The following is a 12371-nucleotide window of genomic DNA, read 5'->3' on the forward strand; positions in this document are numbered from 1 at the left end:
AACCACTCCTTTCCAAATTACCAGGGTCCAACGATAAGAACGGACAATTAATTTGTGACAAAACCAGTCTGCTTGCATAAATCAGTTTAACGAAGCATGGCCTGTAATTTAGAGCAATCATCTGCATAACCAGCCAAGAATGATCTATGACCTCACTGCCAATGGAAGAGCCAGGGACAGCTCAGATTATGTTCAAGTCATGGTTTACTTTCATTTGGCCGTTCAGACATTTCCAAATACATTTCCACATATGTGAATGACATGAACATATGAAGGCACAAAACAGTCAGATATGCCAAAGCAATCCTGTGTCTAACCTGGCCAAGTTCCTCATTGAGGTCTGAAGTGTTGACGAGCGCGCCCTCTTGGATCTCCGGGTCAAAGAAGTCTTTATCCCAAGTGATAAAGAAAGAGCCCAGGAATTTTTGCATCTCCACAGTGACGTACATGGACACAGGGATTATAAAGTTGAAAAGGACCATGAAGGACAGGAAGTCTGTAAACATCTTCAAATACTGAAATAAAGACAGAAAACCTGCATTCAGTCTCTTCAAAGCCCAATATAATGTCTGGAACAGCTTAAACAACAGGTTAAACATAAAGCTATTTCCTAATTATGATTTATTAAGTATGATCTGTGTGAGAGCTGACCACATCCACGAGAGACCAGATTAACTTGTAATTTATATTAATTGCATCAAGAATGACTGATGATATAGAGGGAGTTGTTACCGTAATTGATTCAAGCAATCGTGTTCAAATCGGTCAGATGTGAAATCCACAGACTGCTCACCATATTAGTGTCTTTCTCCTTCTGCGTTTTCTGGTTGTACCAGGGCTCGTCCTGACCTTCTTTGCTCTGCCATACGTACTTTAGTGTAGTACACACAACAGCTTTACTGATGAGGATACACAGATACACCAACAGAAAGGCATTGATGGATCTAGAAAAAAAGAGGACACATGTTTATGGTTACATGATTAAGTACATATGATATACATCACAATAAGATTTTGTTTACAATTTATTTGATTTATTACGTATAGTTGCCGTCAATATTCTTATTATAGGAGATAAATAAATAAACACAATCAATAAATATAATCTCTGCATAAAGATAATTAAATAATGGTTATATCAACTCCGGAAAAATATTCAATTAAGTTTTGATTCATATTATCTTGATTCACTCGATTTGATAATGATTCAAGAATTTTTAACTATAATGTTAAAACACTATTTGCACATGAACCAAAAAACAGACATAGATTAAAATATATATCTTAGGATTTACAATCAATATTGGCTTGTTAAAATGAACTTGGGTAATAATCCGAAAATCAATATTTTGAACCTTACAACACACTGGATTATAAAACTGCTCCCGTCACTCACTTTTCAACAGCGGATCGTTTCTGAGATTTGCCCTGGTAGTTGAGTGCCATCTTTGTCTCCATGCCAGTGTATACTGCGACACCTTTAAAAGAAAAGGTAATGAAGAGTGATTCGGGAGAATATAATTCGTCAACAAAAGATTCCTTTAATTAAATCAAAAGATTCCTTTAATTAAAAAGTGCCAGGACCTACCATTAATCTTCTTGGTGTTTTTCAACGTAGCACCTTTGAGGAGAAGGTTCTCTGGGCCCAAAGATCTAAATTAAACCATAAAAACAAACAATTAAGTCAATAAAGACACATTCTGGCATCCAATCTCACGTTAAAGTGGCTCCTAATGACCAGCATTGCTGGAAGTATGTAGGCAAGTTTGGCCTAGCCCACCTTTGTGAAGGACACGGCATAGAGACTCATAAAAACATTTCAAACGGCCCAGTGACAAATGGAAGAACGTGCAGGGCTTGAAAAGCTGCCAGGCCGGCTTTACTTTAATGCTGCTATGGCGTTACGGGTCGATGGAATAATGATCAGAGGCTAATGCAAAGGGAAAAGAGAGCTGGAGTGACTATGAGGTACAGTGGGATATAGTGGGCCCATGGGAACAGACCAAAGACAGTCTCACCTTACTGCTGGTTCCTGGTCCGCCTTGTAGATGTGCATTCGGCCCACAAACCTGCAGAAAAGCAAACAGGCTACAGTCAAGCAGGCTTATACATGTTCTCTCAAACACATGGGAAAAGGTTGAACGATTGTGCAGACGTAACATCAATATAATCAAGAGTACTTGATGAGGTCAATCTGAAAAAAATCATCAGCCAAGGGCCACGGCGGCAAATTACTGACGCCATCATGCACACGCATTAGCGTTTATTTTGTTTTATATAGACTCCTTCCCCATTATAGAGGCTTGATGATAATATCTGTATTCCAATACAGTACACTATGCAAATAAGCCCTGTACGAAATGAACCATTTACAAGGAAGATGCTCATTGGTGATGACCCAACAGTCTGGCATATTGGCAACAGCCCTTTGAAGTTTTTTTTTTTAGACTGAATTTTAGCAGGCGACATCTGGTGCTCTAGAAATCAGAAATGCAAATGTTTTTCCTCCTAAAGAGTCTATAAAGAGATGTGCTTAGTGATAGGGGGCGCTGGAGTCAAAAAAACTGCTATAACAGTTGGACTGCCTCTCTGAACTTGCAGATTGCGTTTGTTTCAAGGTCTGTTTGTTCTTATTACTCAAGCAGAGAGGTCAGATAGTGTTTGACCATTCCATGAACCACACTGTTAGCTGCTGATCTGAAATCAGACTGGATCAACATGTTACAAAAGAGGTTTTCTTGCAGTACGCTCACAATGACTCATGTTTTGGTGGCAGTGAAAGGTTTGAGTTTGTGCTATCAATGAGTTCGTACTTGTAGAGGTCAGGCTGGGGTTGTTCACACTCAATGGTGGCCGAGAGAGCCTGTAGGTCCTTCTCTGTGTCTGGCACCGTGTAGTGTGTCTGAGGGAAAGACAGGCAAATTAATATTGCAGGTCGCGTTGAACATACAAATGCATACGGATGGAAGAGGGAGAAAGATGAAGAGCAGAAAAATGATGATGATGATGACGACGAGGAGATCTGGGCCACCTATTTAAAGAGTTTGACTAAAGCAAAGTAAACCTCACCAGGTGATTCTTTTTTTAAAAGAGCAAGGAAAGAAAAAAAAGACACCTTTTTAAAAATAACATCCATAATCAAGATAATCATATTTGTGCCCATGTAGTTACTTAGTAAGAGGAGCAAAAGCTCACTTTATGGTTGGATTCTCCATCCAGGCTGGCTGTGGTGACAAAACAGGTGTCATCTTCACGAGTGGACTGCAAAAGTATCAGGTCACAGGGAAAGATCTCGTCCTCCACCACTTCAACCACATCGCCCACCTGAGCAGAAACACGTCGCACAAAGCACTGTGTGACACAACTAAAGATTCACAAACAAATTTGACATTTTCCATTTGTGGTTTTGTGTGTCAACTTGCTGTCTGAGAGATTAGAGAGTGAGAACACGCAACTGGTATTGTTTCTCCTGCAGAAGAGTTTCAGATATTTCAGTATCGATATGTATCCACAAGTTTCCTACGCCCCATGAGGCCTTGCGTCAAAAGTGGGCGCGACTTCCGGTTGGAAGTAAACAATGCGCGATTTGACATGCTTGACACTCGTTCATTCAACAGTCATTCAAGTTATAGCGATCCAAACTAGCTAACGATGTGGGAACACAACCTCAACGAAATTCAATAACAGTACCTTTACCCTCCGCAGTTACTTGGTTAAGAGTATTATAATAACATTATTAATAATCAATACTCATCAAGGCATGGTGACAGACAGTTGTGCGAGCTGACAAACAATTAAAATAAAAAATACACACTTAGTCATTGTGCTTTGGAGTTTATTCAAAATTATAAATGAATGTGCTTCTTGAATACATTAACTGGCACATTTGGTATTCTGTCAACACAGGCTTTGATCCTGAGTTTAGCTGTAACATCAGTAGCGAACAGCCAAACACATGCTGATAGAGTTTATAGAATATTAAGATTTTAAACAAATGTACACAGGAAGATTCGTCGTCTTTTGGGAGGTGATGGAAACTACAGTCGTTGGTAGGATCACTCAGTCTGATTTCGTTTTCAGCTTATGTTCAAAACAATCACGTTTAAGCCACTGAATTAGTTTAGTCCGGTTATACGTACAACCGCGAACAGCGCATGTTGTCCCTGAGCTCCGTAACGACATCTCTCATAAAGATTTGCGTCTTTAAATAGTAAAATAATTCTCTGAAAAACAGGTAGCCTCTTCGCTAACTAACACACAAAATACCATTGGAATGCTACTTCCGCCGCGTCACCGGAAGTTTCACCCACTTTATTTTTTACAGGAGCGCCCCTCGGAAACTTGTGGATAGAAAAAACTATTTTTGACAACACTAGATTGAACTTAGTTTATTATTTCAGATTCCTTTTTAAAAGACTACAATAGAAAATGTATATTAAAGTAAATTCAACCCACCAAAGTGGCTAGTACGAGTGACTGTGTTACACACCACCTCTGAAATCCACACGCATATGGCAGGTTGGCGGGTGTTAGTGTCAAGCCTTGTGTAGTATTAATACAGTATGAGTGTGTGTTTGGGTATATTATTGTCAATATCAACAAAGTTTAATGTTTGTCAGGGTTGCATTTATTTGATCAAGACTTTTAAACGGTAATGTATGCTACAAATAGGGTTACAAAAATTGTCTTTAACAAATAATTAAAATCTAGCAAGCTGTATTGACAAACACTTCCAAACATCTTTGACTCTAAGGGTTTCATAGTGTACAGCGTATGTGTTCCATTCCATATTATACAACAGCAAGGATACACTCCCAGCTGTGAACGCCCACAGTGTGCATACTTCTTTGCCACATGTGAAGTATGGCAGCGTGCCACACCCTGCTCCCACACAGTGCATGTTATATGAAAGACTTGGCAAGAGTGCAGCAACAGAAAGATACCTTGATCCTCTCGCTCTCCTTCTTCACGGACCGCCCGTCCTCTAACACCGTCACCGGGTACTTATTCACCTCGTAGTCTGCTTTGTGTCGCAGCCAGTCCTCATAACCCTGAAGAGAGACCGACAATGAGAGAACGGTATGCTGGTGGGTGTGAAAGCAGAAGGGGGTCAAATGAGGACTGAGCCAGTCTATTTCTCACATGCAAAAAAATTGGGCTGCCCCCTAATAGTGACTAAACGTTAGTCGACTAGAAGAGGCTTAATTTTATTTTTTTGCTTAATTTTTTTTTTTTAAAACAAAAACAGTGGGTCCTTGTGGTAATTACCGTATGTCGGGCAGGAAATCCAAACTTTCACCTATCATCCGTTGACCTCACATATGGCTTTTCATTTAAAACATGGCTGCTCGCTCTAAAGTACTAGTTGTTTAAGGAAACAACTTAAAATACTTTGTCATTTTTAGTCACACAGATAACAGTAATATCTCATTCAAGTTGGGTCTACTTTGGTTTGTGTAAACTCTATACAATATAAAAATAAAGAAAAAAAAACAGGATGTGCGGCAAACTTTATATGTGCGCTCGAGAGCGGAATTGTATATTTATATATTTATATATATATATATATATATATATACACACACACACACACACACACACACACAATATATATATATATATATATATATATATATATATATATATATATATATATATACACACACACACACACAGTATATATATATATATATATATATATATATATATATATATATACACACACACACACACACACACCTATATTTGTTAAAAACTCAACAACTGTTAAGTATTCTCCACAGTATATATTTAAGTATTTTAATTAATATAAACGTGCAATTAATCGACTAATGGGCTAAATGAACTGCTAATAGTCAGGCGGCATCCCTTCAAAAAATAAAAATTCACAAATAATGAATCTAGTTTTCACTGCACACAACAGGCCTGTTTTAATAATGGAAACTGTGCGAATGAGCTGAGGGAGTCGAGGTATTTGAAGTCAAAGTGGGCTGGGGTCACACGGGCCCCCTGGAATCTTATTTCAAAGCCCAATTAAGGCCTGAGCCCCTCTCAGTGTGAGGCCACAGAGATCTGGAAGGAAGTCCACCTTCCATTGTGCTATTCTAAAAAGCTTGCGGCAGGCCGGTGGAAAAAGTTGATCCTAAAACAATACATCTAAAGCTGTGAGAGGACCCCTGTGTTATGACAAGCCCCCGGATCATTTGTTTAGTGCGTGCGAGATGGACTATGGGGTCCGGCTGGTGTCGGCATTATTTAAACAGTGACACACGGCTATAAAACATCAAGTGCTTAAGCGATAGCCAGAGAAAGGTGGCAGGTGAATAAAAAGAGAGAAAGAAATGAGAAAAGAGTTCAAAAAGGATGAAAAGAGCAGGCCGAGGCATAAACAGAACATAATTCAACTAACCTGTTTGATGGCCGTCACTGTGATGACAAAAAACAAAGGTAAACCACTGGTCACGGGGCTGGTTGGGGTATCAACAATCACCTTTAAGAAAGGACACACATATGTAACATTATTTACATTTACAGAATCATTTTACTTTGAAGTTGCATCAACATTCATGCATTGCATTGACATTCATAATTGAAATCTATAGGGCAATATATTTAGGAGAGCAGAAATACGACGCTTACTTTGTTTGTTGCTGTTTATATTTCAATTCTCCTGTTCAGAATGCGTATTATTTAAGATTTAAACATCCGCTCAGCAGTGGAGCTACCATTCAAGGAGGATAAACGTTTAGTTTTCGGTTACTTACTACTGTTATTCCTGTGGGTGTATTTGTCTCTATATCAACAATATTTTTTGGATAAGTTAGTTGTATCATGTCTCTTACTTGTGAGTAACTTGCACAAATTGTCATGATAAGAGTTGAAAATTGTCAGTCATGCCAACAACATGCCAAATAAATGCTGTTCTTTTGAATTTTTTTATACAAAGAAGCATGAAAAAATAAAATGTTTCCAGGAAAATATTAAGTAACACAGCTGTTTTCGACATTGATAAGAAGAAATGTTTCTTGAGCAGAAAACCAACATATAAGGATCATGTGAGTAATGGCTGCTGAAAATTGGGCAGTAATAAATGACATTTTAAAATATATTCAGTAGTACTTAAAAAAAAAAACTAAAATGTACAGTATTAAAAATAGATATTCATTTTGACATTAGTGTTTTGTTTGATGTAAACTGTTGTATGATACAAATTTATTTCTGTATGGTCACAGTGAGAAACTGTTCAAAGAGTTGAGGCTAACTTTTGAACTCAGAACAGATAGATTTGAAAAATCTATTAATATTAGTCCAAAATTATGAATATTAGTCCAAAATTAAAGACCTAAAAAAGGCAGGTAGAGATATGACAGAGCAATGAGATGTTAATGTTTCGTTGATGTTTGTATTTTAAAAATGCAGCTGGATAGGAAAAGCATGAGTCACATCATAACCTTGAAAGAGTGAGATTGAACATCTAAGATCCGATTGCTGAAAACAGTAAACACCAGTCTATCTTTAACGTGAGCGGTTTGTCACACAGTAGGAAGTACAAACATCACTCTTTCAGGAGAAAAAAAACCCACTTGGTGTATTTATACTTCCTCTATGTTTGTGTATATACGGAAGAGAAAAAATAGGGTAGGTTATGAAGTCAAACACACAGAGGTGTGAACATTTTGTTCGTCCAATGAGCTACGGCCAACACGCAACACACTGCATCTCCCTCTCACACACACAGGGACCCTGCAGGACCTGCCTGAAAGCAGCCAGTCAAAAACCACATGCCACAGTGAGAAACTACTTGGTTAGTCCCGTAACCTCAGTTCCCTGAGTTAGGGAACGAAGTATTGCACAGCTATGTAGTGGGAAAACCAATATGTATTGGGACCAGAACATGGTGAGTTGCAATTGCTGCCATATACACTTTGAGCGTGGAAGGGGAGCAGCCCACGTCCAACAGCTCCAGTAGGAATGGGAGAACCACTGATATTTCAAATGACTCTTGGTCTTTATGGTTTTTCGAGCACCAGCTGAAAAAAAGAACCCATTTCGAAGCATAGAAGCGCTGAGTCAACGAAGTCCTTGCTTCAGATATGGTGTTCAACACCTTCACAGGAAAGTCCCTGGATACCTGTTTAGGGGCCACACATGGAGGGCCCATAGATTGGGCCACGGATGCCACATCGTTCCCTGAGTGAGGAGGTCTTTCCTCATTGAGACAGGCCATGAAGCTGTGTTTGGTAACTGAACCAGCTCCGGAAACCACGGTCTGGATTTCCGGCTCTCTCTGACCTGTGGAATCATCGAGACGGGGGGAAAAGCATACAGGGGACAGTTGGGCCAGACTGACCATCTGTGGGTTCAGGATAGAGGTCTTCACAGTGCACCTGAGACCCGTCGGCCCGGGACCGGTACGGGTTCGGGTCTATATTTTAAATGATCAGCCGGGTCCGGGTCGGGTCCGAATCTATTACTTCGGGTCCCGGGTCTGTTTAACATTGTGTGTAATACCCGTGCGATCGGAGTGCAATCTCAAGCGCGTGTCATGTTGCTATGGCAACCAGAGCAGAGCTTCCGCCAAACCGCGCTTTACATTTTCTCCAATGTTTATAATAATATAAATGAACCCTCTTGTTTAATCTTAGAGTTTTGGTGGTCAGATTCAGACTCAATGAAGAGCAGAGAGCACAGATATGACCAAGCTGAACAAGCAATCACAATTATCTAGCAAGTTATTATGCGAGTTAACTCGAGTCAGAATGTACATGTGCAAGGTTGCATTTGTCATCTATCACCGTGACATCAAGTGGACTTTTAAAGCTGAAATAATGAGTGGATTAAGCTTGGAATAACGAGAGAAATAACATGGATAGAACTTTCTTGTCGGTGGATTGTAATGCATCACAGTCAGTCAGGTACCGTTACAAGGAAGTGAGACGACGGCTACTTAAATTAGGTGAGACAAAAAGTTTTATTTTTCGCAACTCGTGTGAAATAATATGTGACAATCGGGTCCAGTCGGGTTTGTGTCTTCCTGCCGGGTTCGGGTTCAGTTTTCAAATAATAGACGGGTCCAGGTCGGGTCCGGGCAGTACATTTATGGCATTTCTCGGGTCTGCACGGGTCCGGGTCCAACTTTTGAAATGAACGACGGGTCCGGGTCGGTTCGGTGTAGCACATTACGGGTCTCTTCCGGTTCGGGCATGAATTTTGGGACCCGTGAAGACCTCTAGTTCAGGATGGGTTGCCGGGGACTAATATAGGCTGAGGCCACGCCCCCAGACAGGCTATGACCTGTAAAGACGCACAGTGATTGGTCGCACAGTAAATCGAGAAAAAGGAGCTCTCCCACTGCATATAGCTACCGTTCGAAAGGGAACAGCATTTTACTGCAGAAAACAGCTCCAACACAAAGATGCCGTGTGTGGCATATCTGTGCCAAAATTCCTGTAGGGAGAGAGTGTAAAGCCGGCAGGACTTCAGAAGGTGAAAGCCCCTCTCAGACCAGCAGCACTCCAGCTCAGAGCTAATAATCCCCATCATCCTGATCACACACACTTTTAACACACACAAACACCACATTCAGCCCTCACCTAGTCTAAGACCAAATAATTCCAAACAACCTATCTGAAACATCCACACACACACTTTACTTTTGGACTCGGTCATTTAGATCTAAACCGCTTTGCGCTGGGGCCAATCATGTAACATCCCCCTCCACACCCGACACGCAAGCCGTTGCTTAACATCCACAAGTTAGAGCTTGCAGACTAACCCAAATACACTCACAGGCATCTTTAAATCCTACTCTGCAGCTTATGCTAAAATATCACGCAACACCATGAGAAATGAGCGCCATATGTATGCACGCATGTTCACAGAAGTACATAGATCTTTCAACGGTGGCCCATTAAGTGTTAAACATCGCTCAGTTGCCAGGTGTCTGCTGACAGCTGTTTAGCAGTGCCATCAGGAACAGAAAGAGGAGGAAGAGAAAGGGTTTTCCTGCCAACTCACCACATCTGCATGAGAAAGCAACATTAAAGGAATACGCCTAGTTAACTCAATTTAAAAACCTGTATGAATTTCTTTCTTATAGAAGAAGCATTTAAACATTTTCAGATTAAACTTGAAATTTAGAGCAAAAAAACTGATGTTAATATAAAAAAAATACTAAAATATGTTTGTAATTATAAAACGCACATTTAAGTTTAAGTGGTTAAGAGAAAGCCACATGATGAATCAAAGTATCATAACTTTACCACTAGCTGAGGTACATAGATATAATACTAAAAAAATAATGCAATAAATATTCATTTAACAACATAAGAGGTAACATAACAAAACCTACTATACAACAACTGATAACAACAAAAAGAAATAAAAAGAAACAATTGTTTAACTGTAGAACCATCAAATATCAGGAAATCATGGTAATGTTAATTTATAATTTAAAAAGAGACCATTTAAACTGTATTTTTACTGTAAAATTACATGGTTTTCCATCATATAGCCTATAGTAAGGGGACTTATCCATAATCAATTAAATTACCGTAGCATTTTCATATAGGTTTGGAACAACATAAGGGTGAGTAAATGATGTCAGCATTTACATTTTGAGGCAAACCATCCCTTGAAATTTAGCAGTTTAGGAAGGTACTTTAGAAACGAAAACACGAAATGAAGCTCTGTCAACACCACCCCTGGTTTCCCTCATGGCACGAGTACTTCTCTCTTTTTTCTTTCTGTCTGAGACAGACCCTTCTCCCCAGGAGCCAGGGCTGAGTCTAGGATTCGGTCAGCAGAAACCACTCTAATGCGCTTGTGGTTCCTACAAGTGATGGATGTTGTGAGAGCCAGCGGTCCCACACATCGTTTTTTTATTTATATATATATATATATATATATATATATATATATATATATATAAAACTTGATAAAGGCCCATCTGGATGGAGTCCAGTGTGGCTTCCCACTCGATTAAAAATATAAAGAGAGATGCGGCCCAATGTGCTGAGAAGAGTCTGTCTTATGTTTTCATTTGTTTTCTGTTTTTAATGCACACACATAAATGCATGCGTAGTGGGAGTTTATTCCTCTGGATCGCTCAGTTACAGACAGCGCCACTGATACAGTTCATCAGCGACTGTAATGAAATACAGTCACTTCTCTGATGAAGTGCTGCCCCTTCATCGTTTTTATGCTCACAAAAAACACCCCCACCCATCACTGCCAGACCCACCTCGCTTGTTCCACCATGTAGACGCAAATACTATTCATTTAACTGCAGCCTCGAGGGAACCAATTCCCAAAGCTAACGCTGAACACATCAGTTACCGCCGAAACACCTTACAGAGGCAGACACAACATGCGAGTTACTAAATACCAACACGGCCCTTAGTGAGAGTAGATGCCGCAACTTAACTGGTTGCAAATTAAAATGAGGCTGTGAGGAACACTGTTCTGAAAGTTACTCTGGAAATGTAATTAAATTAATGACTACTCCTTTTAAACATAAACAAGTTACCGTTCTGATTGCTTTATTTCAAAAGTAATTAGTTACATTACTAGTTACGTTACAAGCCACCCCCTCAAAAAAAAAAAAAAAAATGGATTAACCTCTTAAGCCTGCTCATGAATTAACTTTATTGGGAAGTGCATACTCCATCTCGCAACAAACAAAATTAAGTCATTTTCTTCTGACTTTTAACTTGTATTTGGACTGGACTCGATAGTAGAAGTTGATGGATTTCTCTCCGCGCCCGACACTTTCACAAGTTTTACCGTGCTGTGCTGCCCTTTCAGGTGTGTTAAATTGATGTCGAGCTTTTCACAGTTGAAAAGGTTTCTTCCCCCCATATAATTGACAGCGCACAATAATGTTCTTACCGTTGACAGAAATAAACTCAAAATAACGATTGTAATAGAACACGTAATTTTCTCACTCCATGCTGAGTTTTTTTTTTCGTTGGTTTACCCGCTGTGCAAGCTCTTACCAGTCAAAGTAGGTCTCGGGTAGATTATATTGCAGACTCTCAAGTTTTTTGTTTTTGTGCGACAGGCAAGCTATTTCTCTTTTTACAATCTAGATGATAAAACACTGCATTCTGTCGGCAGCGATAGAACACAGCTTGCCTTTAATGAATAGAAACTTGAGCTTGGAACTTTCCTCTAATTACTATTTTGGAATTTATAACGTGTTACATTACTCCGGTCCTAAAAAAGAAACTAAAGTACAGTAACACGTTACTGCCCGTGCCCAACACTGGTGAGGAACCAATACAATCTGTTCAATTTGTCCTATTGTCATAGAGGTAGAATTTACATGCTGAACATAAAATATTCCTAATATGTGACAAACATCATATGTT

At 39.5% G+C, this 12371-nt stretch overlaps 1 protein-coding gene across 4 annotated transcripts in view; it reads right to left on the reverse strand.

The window, feature by feature from the left end:
* atp11c (ATPase phospholipid transporting 11C (ATP11C blood group)) overlaps positions 1-12371 on the reverse strand; it is a 68985-nt gene that overhangs the window by 16958 nt on the left and 39656 nt on the right. For all 4 annotated transcript variants that reach the window (XM_039664702.2, XM_039664700.2, XM_039664699.2 and 1 more), the window contains exons 4-12: positions 6410-6490; positions 4944-5051; positions 3196-3324; positions 2814-2902; positions 2019-2069; positions 1589-1653; positions 1397-1478; positions 794-944; positions 318-515 (exon numbers count right to left, since the gene is read on the reverse strand). In XM_039664702.2, coding sequence (XP_039520636.2) covers positions 318-515; positions 794-944; positions 1397-1478; positions 1589-1653; positions 2019-2069; positions 2814-2902; positions 3196-3324; positions 4944-5051; positions 6410-6490 — 954 coding nt within the window. The remainder of the gene's footprint in view (positions 1-317; positions 516-793; positions 945-1396; positions 1479-1588; positions 1654-2018; positions 2070-2813; positions 2903-3195; positions 3325-4943; positions 5052-6409; positions 6491-12371) is intronic.

The sequence above is a fragment of the Pimephales promelas genome, chromosome 9 (assembly GCF_988280905.1).
Source record: "Pimephales promelas chromosome 9, fPimPro1.hap1.1, whole genome shotgun sequence".
In the NCBI taxonomy this organism is placed as follows: domain Eukaryota; kingdom Metazoa; phylum Chordata; class Actinopteri; order Cypriniformes; family Leuciscidae; genus Pimephales; species Pimephales promelas.